This window comes from Artemia sp. Qi Xiang Cuo, chromosome 14 (genome assembly GCF_049724085.1).
Source record: "Artemia sp. Qi Xiang Cuo chromosome 14, ASM4972408v1, whole genome shotgun sequence".
Lineage (NCBI taxonomy): Eukaryota > Metazoa > Arthropoda > Branchiopoda > Anostraca > Artemiidae > Artemia > Artemia sp. Qi Xiang Cuo.
Genome location: NC_142807.1, coordinates 13,173,764 through 13,199,677, shown reverse-complemented (window position 1 = coordinate 13,199,677; position 25,914 = coordinate 13,173,764). Strand labels below are relative to the sequence as shown.

Sequence of the window (25,914 nt, the reverse complement as noted above, 5' to 3'; positions counted from 1 at the left end):
CTCTAAATATTACACGTGTCAGTCCCTGGGCCAAGGGGACCCTAACGCAAGAAAAAATCGGTTGGAGGCAAAGTTACCGGAAAATGGGGCCCTAAAAAGGGAACAAACAATTTATTTTCCTAAACAGCTTAAGTCTCTTGTCCATATGTAAGTCTCTCGGTCAAGAAGACCCCAATACGCAAAAAAAACTTAAAACTAAATTTATTTTTGTGCTTTATCCCATCTACCAGGTCTCTTTTTAACAAACATTTTCACCCTTTTAACAACAAACATTTCATCCAGAATGTTATTTTTTTGATTCTATTGATCAGTTAAGAGACCAAAAGAAGCTTATGGACATTGAGAAATTTTGATCATTACACTCTAAAAGGCAAAAAGAATCATGACGTCCAAATATAGGGCCAAAAATTTGACGTCTCCAGTTGGCATGAAAATTATATCCATAAGCCCTAGGACCGAGTGTGCACCAAAACAGAGAAATAAATTCGAATCTGAATTTAGTTATATCCACTCCTGGTTCCCGCCAAGAAGCCAACATTTTTTTCCATCCTTTATTGACTTCATAATCAAAGGGAACAGAGGCTGGGTATAGGAAAAACGACAGCACTCTTCAGAAAAAAAAATCGCTACCGGAATGTTTTTTTGCTGTTGGTTTGGTTGTTTTTGTTTTACAATTGGCTCGCATTGGCATAATACTATAACATCTTCCAACTACCCTCCCTGAAAGAGACACATAGATAGATGATTTATTAAGCACAAAAAGAATTAAAGGACTTTTCTGAAAAATAAAATAAAATACGACATTAAATCTTAAAATGAATATAAATTATCCTATGTATGAAGGGGGGGGCTGTTGCCTGTCCTTTACACTAGAAGTGTTTGTCTTTTTTAGCGCTTGGAGAATGAATACTATTACAAAAGAATAAAGTGATAAAAAGTAAAAACAAAACAAAACTATCAAATTGCTAAGAGAATGAAATACCTAGACCTTAACTATTATATTTGTCAACTCTAAAATATTCTCAATTAAGCACTGGTTAAACTTAGTGTAAAGCAGGGGCAAATCTCCAGCATTTTTATTGGGGGGGGGCAAGAGGGGTCCATATCTGGATAGTCAAAGGGCATGAGATGTACAATATTTTTTCTCCATATTATTGGGGGGGGGCTGCCACCCCCAAACGACGCCCCTGGTGTAAAGATTGGGGTTGCAATCCCCAAATGTATAAAATAATTTATGTTCATCATTAGTTTTAGTGTTACCCTTTAATTTTATTCGAGATTATTTTACTCAAGTCAGGATAAGGTGTAAGATATATTGTATTTATTTACTTATCTAAACTCCACAGAAAGATGACGTGATATTCTAAAAAAAAATATGCCATAAAAGCCTTTATCAGTAACAGTTTGCAAACACTCTTGCATACGATTAATTTAAAACATCATAACAAATTCGTGTCTTCCTACAGTTATAGAAATGCTATAAAAAGTTCAGAAAATCAAAGGATAAAAACACTGGTTGAAAATACAAAAGTAAGGACTCTTGATATTATCAGAGGCAACGCTCTAGCGTTGCCTATAGTAAAGAGCCATAAGGCTTCAACGTATTATTTATTTATTCTTTCCCAGAGGCACTTCATATGAAAGGGGTGGTCGTATATACTTCGAAGGGGAATCATTCGTTTAAAAATCGAAATTTCTAGTGCTGATTCTAAGAGTCAAAAAGTGATCAAAGGGCAACCAGCCCTCCTCCCACTCCCTTTTCCCACAAATGCATCTGATCAAAATACCCCTCAAGGTGTCCCTTCTCCTAAACATTGAATGAAATTTTTAAATAGGCATTTTGTTCAAACTAGTCAAAAGATCCAATAGATATTTCACCGGAGATGCCATGTCCCCAACAGCCCCAGGGCAAGGATTGTAAATTATGCAATTTGCCCACTGTTTACATGCAGGATTTATCATAAGGAAAAGAAGAAATGTTTAATTCTGGGTATGTCCAAAAAGGCTAAGGATATGAAGGTGAAACTTAAGAGAATGTTGAAGGATATGTTGAGTTAAATCAAAAGGCACTATGTGCATCCAGTTTATAAAAAAAGACGAATTTGTACAATTTTAAGAATGGCTGAGGGTATTAAGTTAAAACTTTCAGGACATTTTGCAAAGTGGTTGGAGGGCTGCAGCCCCCTTCCCTTGACCTTTTAGCTACCCTACCCCAAATATATCTGATCAAAATTTTGAAAGACCTATCTTGTTCAAAATAGTCGAAAAGCCAAATAACTATATCTCCGGGGATGATGTAACCACCCAGGGCGCCTGCCACAATTGTTGTAAGTTATATAGATTGCCCAGCATTTATATATAAAGTTGGTTATTGAGAAAAGGGGGATGTTTGAACCTGAGTCTTCAAAAAGACAAAGGATATTAAGGTAAAACTTTTGGAAAATGTAGAGAGGATATCAAACAAAATGAAAAGACAATGTATGCAGGACGGTTGTCAAAAGCCCACAACAGCAACATCTAAGGACCCACTAAGGGTATTATGTTGAAACTTTAAAGGCACGATGAAAAAGAACGGAGGGCAACAATCCATCCCCCTCCTCTTGCCCTTTTAGATGCCCCCTTAAAACTGATAGAAATTTCAAAAAGCTGTTTTATTCAAAATAGTCAAAAGGTTTAATAGCTATGCCTACGGCGATGCCATGCTACCACAGAACCCGGGGCATGAGATAAAAATCATGCAATTTGTCAACTTTTTACAAGCAAGATTTTTCGCTTGGGAAGAGGGAATGTTTGATCCAGAATGTGTCCGAAAGGACTAGGGGTACTGAGATGAAATTTCGGGGAATGTGGGGTGTATATTGAGCTAAATCAAAAGACACTCTGCATTCAGGTTTTCAAAAAGTTGCATCTGCAATATATTGGAACGGGTAAGGGTGTTAACTTGAAAATTTCAGGGCCAATACTCCTCCTCGTCCTATTACTACTACTACTGTAGCTGCAAATGCAACTGGTTGTAAATGCTAATACATCTACTTTTGACTACTTTCAGGGAATATTGAGGGGGATGTTGAAAAAAATGAAAACACACTCTGTGCATGTAAAGTTCACCAAGGATCCCACTTCTTCCGTGATGCAGGCTTCAAGTTTCACTTGGAATCAGTTGAATCGGTCGAGAAAACAAAATCCACACTGATTACTTAGCACTCAGCCAAAGATTTATTAACTGAACAAATATCAACTAACAAGGAAACAACATTGCAATAGAACAGCAAGTGCCAGGGCAGACATCACCACACACAACGCGCCACTCCCACGAGCGGGAAGGCACGAGAAGGTAAGAGCAATAAGGGATTTGATATGAATAGTTGCAATGAACGGTGTTGACTAATGGTAAACAAAACGGGATTTTGGTGTTCTCCTGGCAACCGTCATATCACACTCACCTGATCACCGAAATTCAGATGTTTCGTTAGAATGCGTGAAAAAGCGTTAATTCCTCACTACCTTTGCATCAGTTTTTGCTGATTTTTGCTGAAAAGTGCAATTTTGTAACCTCTGTCGAAATTTTCCTTCAAAATGGAACAACTCTGCTTAGCCGTGACTTGGAGCGCCATCTCTTGAAGCCATTTTTTGTATTTAAACGATAGGAAAAAAGCGTTAATTCATCACTACCTTTGCATCAGTTTTTACTTTCTCTTTATCTGATTCCAAATATAGGCTACTGTACGATGGATGGTTGCATTCACTTTCAATAGCTTTTCATGGATTGCTTATTTTCCATTTTTTTGCAACTCCATTCAAGGATATTTTGGAAAAAAACCACAAGAATTTCTTTTTGTGAATAATAATGTATCGGCAGCCCCATCTAAGAAATATCTCTGCCGTCACTAAAAATCACAGTTTTTTTTAATTTAGGTAGAATAAATTTTTATTTTGGACTATATCTGCTGCAATTAAATTCGATGTTTTTTAAAAACTTTGTACAGATTGATAATCTTGATTGAAACCGAAAATTGTCTCTTTTAAAATGCAATAAAACTTTCTGGGTCATGGTTCAGTAATATTTTAGCATTCCTACCTGAATTTTCAATTTTGTCTAGCTTCTAAAGATTGGCAATCTGTATCTATAATGTACGCAAAGGGAATCAAAAGCTAGACACGTGGCCTTCTCAATTTGAAATTAAATTTGACATAAAAACCTGAAATCTATAACACACATACGACAAAAATAGTAAGCTAATTTATAAAAGTTTAACTTACACGTGTTGTAACAGCTTTGAGATACTCTTCAAATTTTTCATCACTTTTTGTTGGTATCAATTTAAGGAAGTTAAACAAAAATTCTATGACCAAGTCAACTGTAGGGCGCTTAAGCAGCTCATGTCTGTTCATGGTTGAAAAATTTTCAGTAAAAAACAACTCGAGCTCATGCTCTCTTGATTCTAAAATTGGATCCATGTTACTTCACCTAAAAAAAGAGACTGGTTTAATGGATGAATTTTATTTGCATACTGCCGTTTTTCAAAGTGACATAATTCTTTCTGCAGATTTTGTTTGAAGTGGCGTAGTCCAAATTTTAGCCCAACTCCATCCGATGGAATACAGACCAAGTACTAACAGATAATACAGTTGCAAGGAAGGGAGAACAAACTGTGAATGGGCGTAAAAGAAATGGGATCCAAATCAAAGCAATTTTAGGTAGTAAGAATACAGAAACAATATTTTCCACAGCAGCGGATGCTACCAAACCATACTCCCTCCCTACCCAGGGCCAATGGTGCACATAGTTCTGCCCTTATTGAGGAACCAGAAAAAATTTCCTGGAGGGGGGGGACTGAGATGTAAAAGACAAAACCGGACATTGAGTTTACAATTTTACCAATGTTCCAAGAGGGGTTCCTTCACACCAACTTCACTGTAGGAATTGGTGTCCTCTGTGTATAGTTATGAAGCATGGCCAATCGCCAGGGGCAAATCTAGGGGGTGGTTTTAGGGTACTTCCCCCCCCCCGAAGGTTGAAAATTACACTAATTACAGGATCAGGGAGGCAAAAATACAAATGAGGAAACAAAACTCTATCGGTGCCCACTCCCCACATTAATTCTGTAGACGTCCCTGGATGGAAGTATAGAGTGAACTTGAAACTCAAAACAGAAAAAATAATAATAAAATTTCAATGTTTCCCAGCCAGTGGCGTCATTTGACAAAATATACTGGGGGTTAATGTATTTTCTAAAAATCTAAGCGGGCGATATTTTTGTTTTTGATTTTTTTTCAATAAGAACGCCAAACGAATACATAATTTCAATGAAAATACCAAAAAGATGTTTTCCAAAATAGCCTATAGAAGGGGCAAAAAATCCAGGGGAGGGGGGGGGGGGTTAAGATGTTCCCCATATTCATGTCCCTCTCCAAATTGTTTTTCTCAGAATGAGCTTCTGAGTAGTAAGGCAATATTGCCCTGAAGTCACGAAATCCAAAGTAAGTATGTTTCAAAAAGATTAAAACAATATTTAATCAAAACTTGACTAAAAAAAACTCCCTCCCGCTCGGATTGCATCAGTCATACCATGATATAAAACGATATAAAAAAAAAAAATGCGCATCAAACAGTTCGTGGTAACGAACTGTAAGTAAGGAGTGACCCGGCTCAATGGTAACCGAAACTCTAGAAAACGGGTTTTTGATACCAATATATATATCAAAAGAATCAGATTTCAATGCTGATTTCAAATATATTACTTTCATTAAGTTTAGTGCTACCCATCAAAAGTTACGCGCCTGAGAAAATTTGGCTGATTTTCAAAAAAAGGGGGAAAGACCCCCTAAAAGTTATAGAACCTTAATGAAAATCACACCATCATATTCAGCGTATCAGAGAACCATACTGTAGAGGTTTCAAGCTCCTATCTACAAAAATGTGGAATTTTCCATTTTTTGCCATAAGAAATATAACGGATGCGTGTTTATTTATTTTTTTTTTTTCCCAGGGGTGATCGTATCGACCCATTGGTCCTAGAATATAGTGGAAGGGCTCGTTGGAACGGAAATTGAAAGTTCTAGCGTTCTTTTTAATTGACCAAAAAAAATGGAGGGCAACTAGGCCCCCTCCCACGCTCATTGTTTCCCAAAGTCACCCGATAAAAAATTTGAGATAGCCATTTTTTCAGCATGGTCGAAAATATGATAAATATGTCTTTCAAGGTGACTTAACCCCCCGAAGTCCCCAGAGGGAGGACTAAAAGTTATGAACTTTACCCAATGTTAACATATAGTATTGGTTATTGGGAAGTATACAGAAGTTTTCAGGAGGTTTTTTTCTGGTAGTGGGAGGGAAGGGTGGGTCGGTGGTTATGTTGGAGGATCTGTTCATGAAGGAAGTTTTCATGGGGGAAGGGAAATTGCCATGAAGGGGGCGCCGGACTTGCCAGCATTATTTATTGGTTATTGGGAGGTATACAACTATTTTCAGGAAGGATTTTTTCTGGAGGGGGGGGGGAGGGGCTAGAGGAGAGGGTTACTCTGGAGAATATTTCCGTAGAGGATGTTTCTTTGGGGTAAGGGACATTTCTATGAAGGCGGCGCCGGATTTCCAAGCATTATTTAAAAAACGATCAGAAATTAAATAAAAAAACAAGTTTTTTCAACTGAAATGTAAGAAGGAATATTAGAACTTAAAACGAACAGAAATTATAACGTATGTGAGGGGGTTCTCCCCCAAGTCAAAAACACGCACATTAAGCTACAGTTTTTTTTTAGTGGTTTCAAAAGAGATATCTATTCTAATTAAACGGCCTTTGTGATTAAGGGGTTTGTGAATCAATTTTTTTTTTACTTTTAACGTAAAGAGCGTGGTATTGAATAAGGGGAAAACCCCCTCATATACGTAATGACATATACGTAATAAAAAAAAAACAAAAAAAAAACAAGCGATACGGCTCAATAGTGATCGAAACTTTTAAAAACGGAATTTTGATGTCAATAGATGTATCAAAAGAATGGGTTTATAATGCTTATAAGGTTAATTTAGACGAGGTTACGTGCGCGCACGTAACCTCGTCTAAATTAACCTTAAAAAATGAAATAAAGCTATGTCGACTTTGCATGTTTTTCTCACTGTGTATGTACCGTTGTGGTGTGTAACCAATCATCAGTCAAGTGATAGTATATCGAGCAATCTCCGCTGTCTCTGATTAACCCCTTACAAAAAATGGATGTTGTCTAAGAAAATAGGGTGATTGAAAACGTTGAATGTTTATACTGTTTACTTTTTTGCAATGTGTCAAAGTCAGTGGAAACACCCTACTCGTCTGGAAAGGTACCAAGGAAAGACAAGCAAATAGCACGTAGTTTCAAAACGTGTTTAATCACGTGTAGAGGTCCCATAGAATGAAATTTCTGTATTGTGCATGCAAACGCCGAATTCAAGAATGAGTTTTTTTTTACTTACTTAGAATTTTGTCATAATTTCTTGAAGGAAGTGTCTTTTTTTTATATCCAAGAGGTGAAATCAATAAAGAGTTTGTTACTTACTTTCCTTTTTTTTATAATTTCTTGAATAAAATATCAGCATTGTTTATCCAAGAGGGGAGTTCAAGAAAGAGATTGTTACTTACCTGGAATTTTCTCATAATTTCTTGAATGAAATTTCCGTATCGTATTGCGTATCCAAGAGGGGACTTCAAGAAAGAGATTGTCACTTACTTGGAATTTTCTCATAATTTCTTGAATGAAATTTCCGTATTGGGTAGCCAAGAGGTGTATTCAAGAAAGAGTTTGTTACTTACTTACAATTTATTTATAATTTCTTGAATGAAATATCTGTATTGTGCATCCAGGAGGAGAATTCAAGAAACAGTTTGCTACTTACTTACAATTTTTTCATAATTTCTTGAGTGTAATTGCTGTATTGTCTGTCCAGGAAGCGAGTTCGAGAAAGAGTTTGTTCGCAATGTTTTTCATAGTTTCCTGAGTTAAATTTTTGTATTGTGCAACCCAATGACGAATTTAATAAAGGGTTTGTTACCTACTTAGAGTTTTTCATAGTATCTTGAATGAAATAACTTTTTTTTGTTTATAAAAGAGGTAAATTCAATAATGAATTTGTTAATTACTTATTTAGTTGCAATTTCTTCACAATTTATTTAATAAAGGTTCTACATTGTGTATCCAAGAGGTGACTTAATGGAAGAGTTTCTTACTTGCTTACAAATTTTCATAATTTATTGAATGAAATTTCCGTATTGTATATCCAAGAGGTGAAAACAATAAAGAGTTTGTTACTTACTTGTGATTTTTTCATAATTTATTGAATGAAGTATCTGTACTGTATATCCAAGAGGTGAAATCAATAAAGAGTTTGTTACTTACTTACAAATATTTTCATAATTTCTTGAATGAAATTTCCGTATTGTGTATCCAAGAATTGTCTTCAAGAAAGAAATTGTTACTTACTGAAAATTTTTTCATAATTTCTTGAATTAAATTTCTCCATCGTGTATCTAAGTCGTGAAAACAATAAAGAGTTTGTTACTTACTTATAATTTTTTCATAATTTCTTGGACGAAATGTCTTTTTGTTTATCCAGCAGGTGGATTCAAGAAAAAATTTTCTACTTACTTGCAATTTTTTCATAGTTTATTCTATGAAATTTCTATACTGTGTATCCAAGAGGTGACTTCAATGAGTTTGTCAGATGCTTACAAATTTTCATAATTTATTGAATGAAATTTCAGTATTGTATATCCAAGAGGTGAAAACAATAAAGAGTTTGTTACTTACTTGCGCTTTTTCATAATTTATTGAATGAAGTATCTGTACTGTATATCCAAGAGGTGAAATCAATAAAGAGTTTGTTACTTACTTACAAATATTTTCATAATTTCTTGAATGTAATTTACGTATTGTTTATCCAATAGATGACTTCTAGTAAGAAATTGTTACTTACTGAGTATATTTTCATTGTTTCTTGAATAGAATTTCTACATCGTGTATCTTAGTCGTGAAAACAATAAAGAGTTTGTTACTTACTTAGAATTTTGTCATAATTTCTTGAACGAAATGTCTTTTTGTTTATCCAGCAGGTGAATTTAAGAAAGAATTTGCTACTTACTAACAATTTTTTAATAATTTCTTTTATGAAATTTTTGTATTGTGTATCCAAGAGGTGACTTCAAGAAAGAATTTGTTACTTACTTACTTACAATTTTTTCATAGTTTCTTAAATGAAGTTTCTGCATTGTGTATCCAAGAGGTGACTTCAGGAAAGAGTTTGTTACTTGCTTACAATTTTTTCATAATTTCTTAAATGAAATTTCTGCATTGTGTATCCAAGAGGTAACTTCAAGAAAGAGTTTGTTACTTTCTTATAATTTGTCTTAACTTATGGACTAAATTTATTTTTGTTTTTACAGCAGTAGAATTCAAGAAATAATTTGCTACTTACTTACAATTTTTTCATAATTTCTTTAATGAAATTTCTGCATTGTGTATCCAAGAGGTGACTTCAAGAAAGAATTTATTACTTACTTATTTACAATTTTTTCATAGTTTCTTAAATGAAGTTTCTGCATTGTGTATCCAAGAGGTGACTTCAGGAAAGAGTTTGTTACTTGCTTACAATTTTTTCATAATTTATTGAATGAAATATCCGCATTGTATATCCAAGAGGTGAAAACAATAAAGAGTTTGTTACTTACTTGCGATTTTTTCATAATTTATTGAACGAAGTATCTGTATTGTATATCCAAGAGATGAAATCAATTAAGAGCTTGTTTCTTAATTACAAATATTTTCATAATTTCTTGAATGAAATATTCGTATTTTGAATCCAAGAGTTGACTTCAAGAAAGAAATTGTTAATTACTGAGAATTTTTCCATAATTTTCTGAACCAAATTTCTACATCTTATATCTAACTCATGAAAACAATAACGAGTTTGTTACTAACTTAGAATTTTGTCATAATTCCTTGAACGAAATGTCTTTTTGTTTATCCAGCAGGTGAATTCAAGAAAGAATTTGCTACTTACTTACAATTTTTTCATAGCTTCTTTAATGAAATTTCTGTATTGTGTATCCAAGAAGTGACTTCAAGAAAGAGTTTGTTACTTAATTACTTACAAATTTTTTCATAGTTTCTTAAATGAAGTTTCTGCATTGTGCTTCGAAGAAGTGACATAAGGAAATAGATTGTTACGGGATTACAATTTTGTTATAGTATCTGACATAATATTTTTGAATTGTGTATAAATGGGTTGACAGCAAAGAGGTGGTTGCTACTTATAAGGTATTTTTTCTTTATTCCTTGTATGAGATTCCTTTTTGTTGCTTCCAGCGGGGTAATTCACGATAGAATTTGATACTTATTTACAATTTTTTCATAATTTCTTAAATGAAGTTTCTGCATTGTGTATTCAAGAGGTGACTTCAAGAAAGAATTGGTTACTTACATATTTACAATTTTTTCATAGTTTCTTAAATGAAGTTTCTGCATTGTGTATCCAAGATGTGACTTCAGGAAAGAGTTTGTTACTTGCTTACAATTTTTTAAGAATTTATTGAATTAAATATCCGCATTGTATATCAAAGAGGTGAAAACAACAAGTAGTTTGTTACGTACTTGCGATTTTTTCATAATGTCTTGAATGAAGAATAGGTACAGTATATCTAAGAAGTGAAATGAATAAAGAGCTTGTTACTTAATTACAAATATTTTCGTAACTTCTTGATATAATTTTTTGCAGTTGGTATCCAATAGTTAACCTTAAGGACGAGACAGTTAATCCTATAGTAATTCTTCGCAAAAGTTCGACTTTCATACTACCATCGTAAGTTAAACTCTTATAAACAGTAATGAGTGTGTTACTTACTTAGAACTGTTACATAATTTATTGAGTAAAATGTCTTTTTGTTTATCCAGCAGGTGACTTCAGGAAAGAGTTTGTTAATTGCTTACAATTTTTTCATAATTTATTTAATGAAATTTCTGTATTGTGTATCCAACAGGTGACTTCAAGAAAGAATTTGTTACGTACTTACTTACAATCTTTACATAATTTCTTTAATGAAGTCTACGAGTTGTGTACCCAAGAGATAACTTTAGGACAGAGTTTGTTAGTTGCTTAGAATTGCTTAATTATTCATTAAATGAAATTTCTGAATTGTGTATCCCAGAGGTAATTTCAAGAAAGAGTTTGTTACTTACTTAGAATTTTGTCATAATTTCTTGAACGAAATGTCCGTTTGTTTATCCAGCAGGTGAATTCAAGAAAGAATTTGCTACTTACTTCCAATTTTTTCATGATTTCCTTAATAAAATTTCTGTATTGTGTTTCCAAGATGTGACTTCAAGAAAGAATTTGTTACTTACTTACTTACTTAAAATTTTTTCTTAGTTTCTTAAATGAAATTTCTGCATTGTGTATCCTAGAGATAACTTGAAAAATGAGTTTGTTAATTACTTAGGATTTTGTCAGAATGTCTCAAGTGAAAAGTCTTTTTATTTATCGAAGAGGTAAATTCAAGGAAGAATTTACTGGTTACTTCCAAGTTTGGTGACAAATTTAGACTAAACTCTGTTTGATCATGCAAAATCTGAAGCTTGATCTCAGCTGCCGCTGGGCCTAGAATTATATGGAGACTATGCATTAGCTTCTTTAAATATTCAAACAGCGAAGATATGTCGAGGAGGTATCATTAGCAATAACCTACTTCTAATGAAGCATATAGTCACCTGTTTACTGGGTACTAAATAACTACCATTTTTACTCCCCCTAGCATTATATTGGCTTACACTGAAAATAATTGAACGGAAAAAATAAAAGTCCGATAAATATTTACTAGTTGGTGTGACAAACCCAGCGCAACGTTTAGCTAGATAAGAAGAAGAAGAAGAAGAATACGGAGAATTAATAGTCTTTTGTTCACTATTTTACATGAATAAACTGATTTAGTCGAGGGAATGAATCCTTATTCTAGAAGTCTACAAGAAGTCCTACAAGTTAAGTTAGAATAAAAGTATGATGTAATTATATTGGCTTACACTGAAAATAATTGAATAATAAAAATTAAATATTTACTAGTTGGTGTGACAAACACAGAGCAACATTTGGCTAATAGCTATAAAATACAACAGAAAAAATATCTGTCGAGGAGGTATCATTAGCAATAAACTATTTCTAATGAAGCATTTCAAGTCACCTGTTTATCGGGTTCTAAATAAATACCATTTTTACCCATCGCAAAACTTAATTTATCCCACACGTACCATTTTTCCGCACCAGCCCCAGAACTAAATTCATTTTATAATTATTTAAACTAAATACTTAACCCCCCCCCCCCCCGCCACTCACGGAAAGTTCAGAAAGGCACAATAGCCTTATTTATAGTCGAATGTTTACCCGAATATTTAACACGTACCATTTTTTCGTACCACCCACAAAAATCAACTCCTCCTAGAATTATTTAAACTAAATACTTACCCCCGCCCTAAAAAGTTCAGAAAAATACAATAGCCTTATTTATAGTGAAGTGTTTTTTAGTCGTGTTTACCCAACCATCCAATACGTACCATTTTTCCACAACAACCAAAAGACTCAATTCCTCTTAGAATTATTTAAACTAACTAATTACACCCGCCTCTCACAGAAAGTTCAGAAAGACGTAATAGCCTTATTTATAGTCGAGTGTTTAGCCGAATATTTAACACGTACCATTTTTCCATACCATCCCACAAAAATCAATTCCTCCACAGAAATGGGAAATGGAGGGGGCGCTGAGCCTCCCCCTTGAGGCAGATCACGCTGTATTTTCGATTCTGAGTATTTTTTGGTATTTCCCCCAAAATTGACCCCCCCCTCCCCTGCCCTCAGAAAAGGGGGGACGAAGGGCCTCTGGGCCGTCTCCTTCTGTCAGATCACGCTTTATTTTCGATTCTGAGTATTTTCTGTTTTCTGTCCAAAAGTGACTCCCCCACTCACCCACCCCTGCCCTCATAAATGGGGGAACGAAGGGCCTCTGAGCCTTCGCCTTGAGGCAGATCACATTTTTTTTCGATTCTGAGTATTTTTGTTTTTCCCACGAAAATTGACCCCCCTCCTCTCCCCTGCCCTCAGAAATGGGGGAACGAAGGGAACGTTAGATCCTATGTTAAATTGACAATACTTATCAAACATCACTTGTGTATTATACAGACCACATCAGAAAGGTAAAGCTAGGTCAAGTCACAATGTCATTCTATCGTCGTTAGCCATTTTTCATAGACTGATGTTGTTTCAAACTTATAACAAATTACCTGAGTTAACAACTCCTTCGGGGTTACCTTAACCGCTGATCAGTTTATTCCTTTTTTTTCTCCGCCTTCATACATTTTGAAAATCTGCTTGCACATAGTGTATTTTGATTTAGTTAAATTCAATCATACGGGTTTTTTTTTTCGCTAGCAAGTAGACACATAGTACAGCACTATAAGTACTCTAAGAAATCATTCTCCCATCATCCCATCCCTCCACACATATTTTATTCAGATATTTAATTTTAAAAAATTATCCATTCTCTCATTACCCCTTTTTTGCAAATGCCAAACAAAAAAAAAACCGGTCTGCTTTTCAAAATGTTCGCATTTGGAGCTTTGTAAATTAGCACTAAAAAGTGAATTGATTAATCCCCTAGCAATAAAAAAAGGCTTAGCATTGATTACATGTCGTTTTTGACCCATTGTCGGTGACAATTCAATCAGAGCAGAGTTGTGCAAATGGAATACCTTTTCGCAAATTGAGTTAGCTTAATGCAAATGAGATATCATTTTGATATCTCTAATAGTGTATGTAATCATGAAGTAGAAATCTAGTCTACGTAAATTATGTCAGAAAACTTGTCCTTCATAACATATTATGCAATTTCCAACTAGTACAAGATGGAACATAGTCTACCCAAAGTATAAGGCCATGTGAGAGGATACTCACTCTATTTGAAAATAGCATAGGAAGGCCCCGAATGACATAGGAAGGAACGTAAAGGGCCCAAATAGCATAGGAAGGAACGTAAAGGTCCCAAATAGCATAGGAAGGAACGTAAAAGCTCCAAATAGCATAGTAAGGAACGTAAAGGCCCCAAATAGCATAGGAAGGAACGTAAAGGCCCAGAATAGCATAGGAAGGAACGTAAAGGCCCAGAATAGCACAGGAAGGAACATAAAGGCTCAGAAGTATAAGGTAACATACTACTTATGTGTATTTAGTGTAAGCGGCACTGACAAAGTGTTTCTCAAGCGAAAGTAAAGAACGACACAACAAAGCATACGTAAACCATCTCCCTGGCTCCCACCACCTTCAATCCCCACTCTCAGTTTTACACTAAAATTTAATTAATTTACATCAGCGTTTCAAGCAGGAATGCACTAACAGAACAGCAATGTGATTTTTATGCAATGACTGGTTGTATAAATTTTGGAGGGGCTGATTCAAATGCAAATCGAAACTTCTAGTCTTCTTAAGTCTAACCTCTCTCCCCCACAAGTCCTCTTTACCCAAATCCATCCGATCAAAATATTGAGATAGCCATTTTGTTCAAAATTTGTCCAAAGTTCTAATAGCCTCCCGGGTGGATAAAACCCCCCAGAGCCCCCAGGACAAGGACTGCAAGTTATGAAAGTTGCTTATTGTTACCATAAAAGGTTTTACGGAAGGGTTGGTCATATAAACTTGGGAGGAAGCTCATTCAATTTGAAAGTTCTAGTTCTCTTTTTGAAAGTCAAAATGATCGGAGGCAAACCAGCCCCCCCCCCGTCGCCCTTTTCCCCAAATACTTCCGATCAGAATTTTGATAGCCATTTTGTTCAAAATAGTCTAAAGATAAAGTAAGTATGGTTTCAAGTTGGATAATTCCCCCAAGACTCAGGACGAGGGCTATAAGTTATGCTAGTTACACTCAAGCGAGCTAAGGTTATAGTGCTGTATAAAGGTGGGTCCCGGAGTGATCCTGCTAATTATAGGCCAATTTCTCTTCTATCTGTTTTCAGCAAAATTTTCGAGAAGGCTATGCTATCCAGGCTTCTTAGTTTTCTGGATTTTCCATGATTTCCAGTTTGGATTCCGATCGAATCACTCTACAGAGCATGCTTGCGCATCTCTCTTGAATTTCATTCATTCGGCAATAGATTTTGGTCTTATCCCGGCAGCTTTATTTTGGATGTTCGTAAAGCTTTTGATTCTTTGACTCATCAGATTCTTCTTTGGAATTTATCGCATATTGTTATAAAATCAAATGCTTTCTATTGGTTTGAATCATATCTTTCTGGTAGACTTATTTCAATTGATCCACTTTTCCGGAGCCCTTCTGAAGTAGAATATGGTGTCCCCCAGGGATCTGTTCTTGTCCCCATTTTATATCTGATTTATGTCAATGATCTGATTTCAGCAGTCAAGAACACCAGTCCTCTAGTATGCTGCAATCTGTGTCATCCGGATATTCCTTCGTGTCCCAATGCTACTTCTAACGAAGATTGCCTCGTTGCTTTTGCTGACGACAGCACATTTGGGACTCTAGGGAGGACAGAATGTGATGTCAGGTCTAATCTGGTGGCAATATTTGAGAGAGCAGTTTCATGGTTTGATGCAAATTACTTGGCCTTGAATGTTACCAAGTCAAATTTTCTTATTTTTTCTCGAATTGGTGTAGCTTTCCCTCAACTGACACAGCTTCAGGTGTCACAAGGCTCCTTGTGTAGACCAAAGAATCGGTTGGTCCGGTTTCTTGGTATCCTGCTTGATGAGAACCTTTCGTTTAGACACCATATAGCCATGATTAGGGTTAAGGTCTCACGGAGTTTGGGAGTCATTCAAAAACTCAAACACACCTTTCCTGGATCTATTCTGAAGCTTGTTTTTTCTGCCTTTTCCAGTCATATGTCTCTTATTGCCCCATAGTATGGATGTCTACTTTTCCTTGTACACTGCGGTCGCTTTCTGTTATGTATGATAAAACACGGCGTCTGATTATGGACACCAACCGTTCTTCACCAAGACCGCTTCTAAATCTACAGTCTATCTACATTCTTTCTCGTACTTCTTTTGTTTTTCATCAGCTTCATGGCAATCTTCCAAAATCTCTTCGAAAAACTCCTCAGTTTATTTCTGATTCAGCTCCATATAACCTTCGTTCGTCACATAATATCTGCATTCCTTCTACTCCCACTGTGCCGTCAGATTTCAATCCCCTCATCGCTTGTCATCAGGTTTGGAACTCCCGGCATTATTCAGTACATAAATGCCAATCGTTTGGCAATTTCAAGAGGATTCTTAAGGACCATTTATTTAATAATCTAACTGAATAATTAATTTTTTTTTTTTTTTTTTTTTTTTTTTTTGTGGATTTGATGTCCCTGATGTCCCCTGAATGTTTAGTTTGTTTTATGGTGGTCTTTTCTGCGGTATGACTCCCAGGCCTCAGGTATGACTATCAATATTTATTGCTGAAACTTGTATAGTTCACTAAGGAGTAGCATTCATGATAAATTTTATTGCTTTCGCACCATTTTATTATAGTTCAATAATTATAAGCCTTATGACTGAATTAACCCATAAACGTCAATTTTGCTACCTAGCCTTAGAAATAAGCAGAGCTGATTGAACTGGGATTTATATAGTTTTAAATATAAGTTTAAAAGGGCTGTACATGGCTTAAGTTATGATATTTTAATATCTTGGATAAGAGCTATGAATAATATCGTAACAGCTATTATGATGTTGGTTCTACCTGACAATACACATAATTTTGTTTCGACGATAGGAATTCGCTTATAGTAATTTTTTTTTTTTTTTTTTTTTTTTTTTTTTTATTATTATTATTATTATTTTTCTTTTTCAGTCTTTTTAATATAATTAATTAATTTAGTTTATTTATTCTAATTTTTTCTATAGTTTCCATTTTATCTATATTTTCTTTTCTTCTCCTTCATATGTGAGTAGGTGATCATTTTAAATTTTCTTTTGTTTTTTATCTCTGGGTATGTAATTCATATGTCTTCCCTCTTTGTACAGGCCAATGAGCCTTTGAGGGATTAATAACATGTAATACTGTATGTGTATTTAATGAAGAATAAAACTTATCTTATCTTATCTTAGTTGCCCATTTGAGCTTACATTTACCAATGTTCCACAAGGGCTTCCTTCAGATCAACTTTAGGGTAGAGATAAGTGTAACTCTGTGTATAGTTAGGCCATCCAGTAAATTCGTGAATACCAGTATTATCTTACGCCTTCCAAAAAATTCCCAAAACCTCCAAAATGTCTCAGCAAACTTTAAAATTACATAAAATACTAGTACACATATATGGTTCTTGCAAATAAAGTAAAACTATGGCATTTCAGTGTAATCTCGCTGCCAGGGCATCAATTAGGGGAGGGGCTTTTGCCCCCTAGATTTGAAAAATTGCTTTTAGTACCATATTTATACTGAAAAAAAAAAGCAAAATTGCCCCATCCCTTCCCCCAAATTTTAAAAAGTATATATTTTGGTATCTTCATTAAAAACAATTCTTGCTCCCTCCCCTTACCAACATTTTGTGAACTTACACCCTACCTCCAGAAGATTCTTGTCTGTTAAGGCCCAATCCCAAAAAGGGTTGACGCAATGAATAGGTAGCATTCGACCCTTTTCAGCTCCGATTAATCAACCACCCCAAGAGAGGCGTCAATCGACGTTTCTCGTTGATGAAGTTACCTGAGAACCTTGTTTTAGTTTAACTCTGTTATAATTTAACTGCGCTGTGATCACATTGACGCTTAAAAAGAGCACTAGAGCTTATGATTACCAATCAAATGAGTTATGCTTCAAGGGCATGACTTAAAACCCTTTCCCTGAGAGCTATAGGGAGGGGGGATTGTATTCCTCACAGACATAATTTCCGAAACCTTCAACTACGATGAATAATATGGTTATCTCCAAATTTTGATTGGATGTGTTGAGGCAAATGCTGAGCGTAGAGGGGGGGGGGGTGGTCTGATCTCAAATCACTTTGATTCTTAAAAAGGGAATCTTAAAAAGGAAAAAAGGAAGAATTAATGAAGGCTAGCCTCCTTCCCTATATGTGGGCATTGCGGTTTTATGAAGCTTTAATCGCTCTTTACTTGCCTATTATAAATTTTGTTTATAAATCTGTTCTGACAATTGTTTTAGGCAAACAAGTTTTGTCATATTCATTGACAAAAATGTTGGCAACCCTGCCAGAGAGGCGTCAATCGACGTTTCTCGTGGAAACGCCTGAGAAACTTGTTTTAGTTTAACCATTCGTCTAAATTTTCGGGCCATCTGGAGCCAAAAGAACAGATAGGGGCTTGGCGGGTATCGGAACAATTTTGTATAGAGCGACAAAGTGATTCAGATTCACAAATAACAACACAGTTTATTTAGGTGTGGACAAGGAGAGGGTAATGGAACTTCCAAATCACGGTATATTGAAGCATTTGAGTGACAGCAATGGACAGAGAGAATACGAAGTGGCCTTTGCGGTTCAGTTTATTGCCGGGAAAGAAATCACAACACGACACAAAAGGTAAGAAATATCAATTACATAATCTCAGGGCACATTCCTCACCATATCACGGGGGGAGGGTATGGCGTATTCAGAATGATTTATGTCTAGGTTGGGAATTAGTTTCAATCTTGCCGCCAAGTTCAACAAAATCCACGGTACGTGTTAGTTGTCCCAACCACACTCAAGAAGTGAAATTAGGTTAATCATAATGAAATATACCAAAATATGATGAAAATATAATACTTTAGAAACACAATTGTGGATACTACAACAGAGAATTATGGAAAGCAGGCCGCCCAGAACGTATCATATTAAATACCTAACATAATAAACTCTATATATTAAATATTTAATTTAAATATACCTGTACAGTAGTTTATCTCACTGAGACTGAGCTAATTATCGCCAAATGCAGACAGAGAGACCAGATTTACTCAGATCACGAAGTTGAGTGTGGTGGGGATAACTAACAAGTACCAAACCCACGAAGTCTTAACTCAAGGTTTGCATTTTAGATTTCTATTTAAATTTCTATGAGATTTCTATTTAAAAACTCAAGTAAATTTGCTAAATGTTGAATTAATAGGATAGCTTGGACCAGCTGAAAGATATAGAGCCTACCATTCGATTTGCCGTTAAACACTTTCCGAATATAATAAAAGCTACTGTTGCAATTATGCTCCAACCAACCACCCCCACCACAATGTCTGAGCATGACCCTAGGCTGTATACACAATCTCGATGATTTTCTTTTTGTTTCCAAACTAGAACTATTTGGTATTTTCCAACGACTATCAACAAGGAATAAGTATAAAAAAAATGAAAACCAAGAAAATCAGTTAATATTTGGGTACATTTGCATTATATCTTACACACCGCTATAGACTGTATAGGGAAATACTAAAGGAAACCAGTCAAACGGGTATTTGCTATTAATAAACGGATCACAAAGCGTGGTTTCTCATTGCGTTTACAATATCTAAACTATTGTTTTGGGGGGTTTAGGGGGGGAAAAGGTACTTAAGTTAGGTTACGTATTTAATATATGCTTTGCTTTACCCACCACCCCCTAATGTGCAAATATATATCCCAAATTTGTTTCTAAACTATTATATTTTCATCCTATTTTTTTTTATTTCATTGGCTTTAACCAAACTTGATTTCTTTCGCGTGTAAGATATAATGCATAAGTACCAATATTTGTGCTTTAACTTAGGGCTAAATCCAAAGAAAGGGGACAGGGGGGACATTTTGGTAAAATTCTAGTTTAGGGGCATTTTGGTAAGATTCTAGCTTATTTGTGAGATTTTTGTGGATACAAAAATGTTAGGCCTGTTTTTTCACTCATAAATGTGCTAAGATCTTACATCTTTTATCAGAAAACGCTTAAAAGTGAAATCTTTGAACAAAGATTTTACATCTTTGGTCGTTTTTGTGCAAACGTCTTTCATCATTCTGCTCTGATGAGCGGTCTGAGAACAATGATGAGTAGATCATCAAATTTCTCTCATCATTATTCTATATGACAGAACAGTGGCGGTCTTCACACTTTTTGCTAACATCAGTGATCTGTAAGATCTTAGAACAAAGATGAGTTAAAAAACGATAATCTTTGCAGAAAGATGTAAGATCTTAGTGCTAAAAAACGGGCCTTTTGTTTTAGATCCAAGGAGTTAAAACGACAACAACAAAAATTCTATTAGCAACAGAGTTCTTAGTGGATAAAATATGAATTTTTTTTTTGGAGGGGGGAGGGGGCGCAAAATAGGCTGATCCGATAAACTTACGTTAGGAGCAAGTTTAATTAACGCAAACTTGCGTTAATTAAGTAAACTACACTACTTTAGACTAGGTTAGGGGGGCATCACCCCCCTGGATCTGCCACTGGGTACCATTGAGTTGATACAAGGACCAAGATCTATTTTTTTTTATCGTAACACTTAAAAATCCAGATTGTGCTAATGGGATTGGTACTTGTCGGTTATTGGAAACACCCAAAAAATGAAGTTAAGTTAATGGTAATGAAAAATAACGGTAGTTGTGTTTTAAAGCCACCACACTCAAGTTCTTGATTAGGTTAATCATAATGAAATATATCAAAAACAATTATGGAAACTACAACAAAGAATTATGGAAGAGGGGGGGGGGGCACCCAGACCGCATTATATGAGATGCGTTACTTAAACTAAACTAACCTACCCGAACATAAATACCAACTGAATATTTCATTAAAATATAGCTACAATGTAGTTTCCCACCGAGCCAAAGAAAATATTGTCTGATATAAAGACCATGAAAACCGGTCTTGTCTCATGCCCGCGATACAAAAACTTGAGTGTGATGGCTTTAAGACACAAGTACCAAAATAACAAAACATGATGACAAAATAATACTTTAGAAACAACATTATGGTAACCCAACCCAACCTAACGTAACGTAATCTAACCCCCACCCCCAAGCCTAATGTGCAAATATATAGCCCAAATTACACAAGTCCAATGCATTGTATCATCCATCACTTGTTTTAGTAGCTATGAAATCCGGTTTTCTGAGATGTTACCTAAGCATAATTCTTGAATGTGTTTCCAGTAACCGACAAATCCCATTGGATTATTTATGATGGAAGTTTTGGACGAAACATTTGCAAAGTTAGTGCCAAAGTGACCTGGAAAATAAGAACAAGTATGTGCTTGAATCCAGTTCATTAGCTACTCAGAGTTAGGCTTGCAGAACTAGCAGAAGAATTGAATCCCAAAATAATCTGGAAATTTATTATAGGAAGTTCAAATGAAACTGCATTGTTGAAGGAATGAAAGTTTATTTAATCTAATGAAAGTCTAACAGAATCAACAGAAATATGTGCAACGTGTTTAGTATGACTAATTCTCGCATAATGCGGGACTTTTAGGCGACACAAGCGCAACTCCGCAACTCGATTACAGCGTAGACTCAACGCATTGGGCCGACGTGTTAATGTGAAAAAGGCTTAAGGGAGGTCATTTACACAAATTACAAGTATCAGAGGGCATAAAAAGAAGCTTGAGGGATGCTTATATTATTTACCAAGAACCTCTTAGAAAGGGTACCTTTTATACCAACAGGAGTTTGTAAGGATTCTTTAGATTTCCCCTTGTACTCGTAGTTCGAAGTTTTCAAAATATAACGCTAGGATCAAGTGTGTTGAAAGCTTTTTCAAGTAAACAGAAAATTATCAAGTGACATATGTTTTATTTAGGGCATCATCTTAACATACAGAGAAAGCTGATGTATTCCACACTCCAATCCTGGCAACAATTAAACGGAATTTTTTTTCCAGAAGATGGAGAATGTGTCTCAATGACGGACGATGTCTGAAGACTTTGGCATTCATATGTTCTACGAATCAACAATACGGAGAGGCATTAAAACTTTTACCTTTTTGCATTATTGAGATTAACCATTTGACGATTTATCATGCAGTGATTGAATCAAAAAACCATATTTTCTTTTGTATAAACTTCTTTAAGGTAATTAAGACATATATGGAAAAACACCTTATAGGTGATAACTTTGACAATCTTGACCAGATTTCAACATTCGGCAAAGATGTCGAAATGACAGAAAAGAGAGCTAAGCGTAATTTGAATGTATCACTTGGTCTTTCTCTAGAAAACACTAACCAAACAACAATGCGAACAAATAATATCAAAAATGAACTTATGCCCCATGAGTCACGTTCTACAGCTCTTGAAGGGTTACAGCCTGATGATGAGCCTAACCATTTCAGTCAAGAGGAAACAATGGAGCATTATTATACCCCACCCTCGTCGCAAAACACAGATACAATATGTAAATATTCAATTGGGACACTTGGACGAATAGAAAACACAGGACCATTCAAAATCATTGGGCGCCTTACGAAATTGTCCCCTGTCATTGGACCTACAACCGAAGATAAAAAATGGGTTAACCTTACACTTGAAGACGAAACAGGAAAAATCTGTATGACAATTTGGAATGAGCAAATAACAAGACTGGTGGAAGAAAACACACAACCTATACAGTTAGGCAAAATATATGAAGTATGCTACCCAGAAATTGCTAATAGAGATCTTTCAAAATTTTCCGAACATTTGATTCCGGGCTTAGTCCCAAAAGAGCTTAAAGCAAACTTGTTTACCAAGATACAAGAAAAGGAAGAGCTCCCAGAGATACCCAAGTTTCAATTCAACTTTGTCAAAATCAACGAAGTTCATCTATTGAATGTTGGTGAATATGTGGATGTACTAGCCATTGTATCCCATCAATCAAGATATAACTTAGAGCATCGTTACCCAAGAATAGTCCTTACTCTGCAAGATGATTCCAACCTCAGCATACAAGTAACAATTTGGAGATGGTGGGGCTTAGCCAATGACTACAGTGATTTAAAGGGTAAAATTATAGCACTAAAAAATGCTGAAATTGGACAATTTAATGGGAAAAAGGAACTGAAGCTCAGCAGAGTATGCGGTAGTCTTATAATTGAGCCTCAATTTGAAGAAGCACGGGAGCTCAAAGAATGGTAAACAGCATTTCAACAATAGACTTTTGCTTAAAAAATAAAACTTAACGCCATTTTTGAAAGCTGTTAGTGATTTACAAGTTTGTGTTAAAATTGTTATAAATGAAGAAATGAAACATGAAACTAAAAGAAATTTTTGTATATACGGCAGTGTTACTGCAAGCGAGTTCCAAAAAATGTTTTACCCATCACCAATGCATCAAATATACCTTATTTCCCTTCCCAGTTTGTCTGGTATGTAGGCTATGCCTGGACAGTCGAACACGCAATAAAAGTCTTAAGATTTGTTAAATTCATACGCCTATTCTTGTGAATCATTTTATCCCAAGTGACTATTTCTGCGAAATCATGGTTGCAGCAATAGCTACAGCCTAGTAAAGAACAAACCAAAACTTATGATAACCGAAAGTTTAAAAACGTGTTTCGAAAAAAAAAACTGTCTAGTGAGAAAGGCTGCGTTTCAATGTGATTCAAGAATGGTTACTGTTAAAAAGATTAACTTAATAGCAACGGTGTATGGCGAAATTTTTTTGGGAGCTTTGAAAACGAGGAGTCCCCTTGAATATGGCGGCGGATCAAAATGAAAAGTGCGCCATTTCAACATGGTCAAAAATTCATAACCACAGATTTCAAACCAATGACTACTGCTCATTCAGTAGTCTCTGGTACTCTCACTGTACTTAATTCTTGAAGAGGTAGGGACTGGAATAATAATATTAATAATATAAAAAACCTGCATTTTAACGCATATTCTTCGTTACAACAATCAAATCACACTTAAAATAATTTTTTGTCAGATCTTAAAGTGTCAAGAGAAAATCTTTTGTCGTTTCTATGTGCTTATTCATGCTTTTACAGTGATTGTAGTATTTTGGAGGTTTTTAACATGTGACTTTTATTTATTTGTTTTTTTTTCGTCTTTTTCTTTATATGTTGCGTTTAACTTAATTTCTGTTTCCGTTGATAAAGGCTCCCGGACGTGGAATGGAAATATTCAGATTTTCATTATTTAAAGTTTGAAGTTGTTTTTTTTTGTTCCACTTTTTTATTTATATTATACCCGTTTTTTCTGTCTTAAATTCTTGATCGGTATAGAATCATAAGCAGAAGATGCTGGATCTTGACCAGTAGTCGGTGAGCGACCAGGATGCTGAACTACTACGAGCCAATGACTACTAAGGCTAAGCCAATGACTACAATGATCTAAAGGGAAAAATGATAGCATTTATTAATGCTGAAATTCGACAATATAATGGGAACAAGGAACTCGAGCTAAGCAGAGTATGTGGCAGTTTTATAATTGAGCCTCTATTGGAAGAAGCACGGAAGCTTAAAGAATGGTCAACACCATTTCAACAACAGACTTTACAAAAACAAACTTAAAAGTATTTTTAAAATATGTCTGTGGTTTACAGGTTTACAGTTGTAAAATTACTATAAATGAAGAAATGGAACTGAAAATGAAATTAATTTTTTTCAATCTACGGCTGTGTTGGTGCAAGTGTGTTCAACAAAAAGGTTTTACCATTGACCCCTGCATCAAATATATCTTACTTCACTTCACGATTTGGCTAAAATGTATGCCTGGACAGTCAAATACGCACCGGTGTTCAAATCCGTTATAATCATACGCATAACCTTGTGAGCCGTTTCATACCCAGAGACCGTTTCTGCGAAATCATGGCTGCAACAATAGCAACAACCTAGTAAAAAACAAACCACAGCCCGTAATAACCGAAAGTTTAGAAACGCGTTTTGTAAAAACTTTGACTTGATAATAAACATGTATTGGCGAAAACAAATTTTTTAAGCATTTTGAAAAATAGGATTCCCATCGAAGATGGCAGCGGCTCAAAAGGAAAAGTACGCCAAGAGTGTTTAATGGACACCATTCTACTCTCCATGGTCTAAAAGCTTTGACCGGAGGTTTACTATCTCCCCCTCCCAACCCCCTTATTATGTGAAAACTAAAAGAATATGTTTAAAAACTACATATTCGAAAAAAACAGTCATTTGAATTTCACCCAGGTATAATAACTGTTAATTATGTCTATCTTAACAGTAACAGTTAATTGCGAAAATTTTTTTTTGCGAATTTTGAAATAGAGCTTGAAACAGTGATGTGTCTATTTTTTTCTTTTTTTACTTCTCCGTGACTAGCACAGAAGGTAATCTATAATATTTATGCTGTGGTGACTAGCAGGAAAACAAACGCCATAAGGAGCTTTTTAGGAGCCCATATGAAGACTAATGCTTCCATCTAAGTGCTTTGCATAAATTCGTCTCGAAGAAGCCATCGTAAAGTCGCATATGGCATGACAAAACGCCTTTTTGTTTCATTTCCGGAGTCAATATGCTTGAGAACCACAAACAGTCTACGCATGCTCTTCCTCTATCCCAATCTATTCAAAACCTTCCTCTTTACACCCTTCCAATAAGTTTGAATGTTCCTTAAATCCTTCCTTACAACCTCCTTTCACCCGATCTGGGGACGACCTGCTTTTCGTCTGGCCCTAGATGGTTGGTCAAAAAGGACGATCTTTGGCAATCTGTCATCCATCGCCTGCAGAACGTGCCCTAGCCATCTCAACCTTTCTCTCATTATAGCCCTAGAAAGTGGGATAGAACCACATTTTTTGTACGTCTTTACTGTTTGAAATACGGCTAGTCAGGCGATTTTTCGAAACAATTCGTGGACAATTAATCTGGAAAACATCTAACAAATCTTCCTCCATCTTTTGGAGCACCGTAATTTCAGAATCATATTCGACCACTGTCATCGCCATAGCTTCCAATATTTTAATCTTGGTTCGCATACTTCCTATTCTTCTAAACAT

At 35.3% G+C, this 25,914-nt stretch overlaps 2 protein-coding genes across 3 annotated transcripts in view; one reads left to right on the top strand and one right to left on the bottom strand.

Annotated features, from left to right (window-relative positions):
- The window catches only part of LOC148944155 (uncharacterized), a 131,171-nt gene that overhangs the window by 58,846 nt on the left and 46,411 nt on the right, over positions 1-25,914 (bottom strand). For both annotated transcript variants that reach the window (XM_089100036.1, XM_089100035.1), the window contains exon 2: positions 4,261-4,468. In XM_089100036.1, coding sequence (XP_088956162.1) covers positions 4,261-4,458 — 198 coding nt within the window. In that variant the 5' untranslated portion in view covers positions 4,459-4,468. The remainder of the gene's footprint in view (positions 1-4,260; positions 4,469-25,914) is intronic.
- Positions 1,447-24,682, top strand: LOC148944157 (uncharacterized). Its single transcript, XM_089100034.1, has 3 exons — positions 1,447-1,530; positions 18,411-18,552; positions 21,851-24,682. The coding sequence occupies exons 2-3, from the start codon at positions 18,431-18,433 to the stop codon at positions 23,079-23,081; spliced, it is 1,353 nt and encodes a 450-aa protein (XP_088956160.1). The 5' UTR covers positions 1,447-1,530; positions 18,411-18,430; the 3' UTR covers positions 23,082-24,682.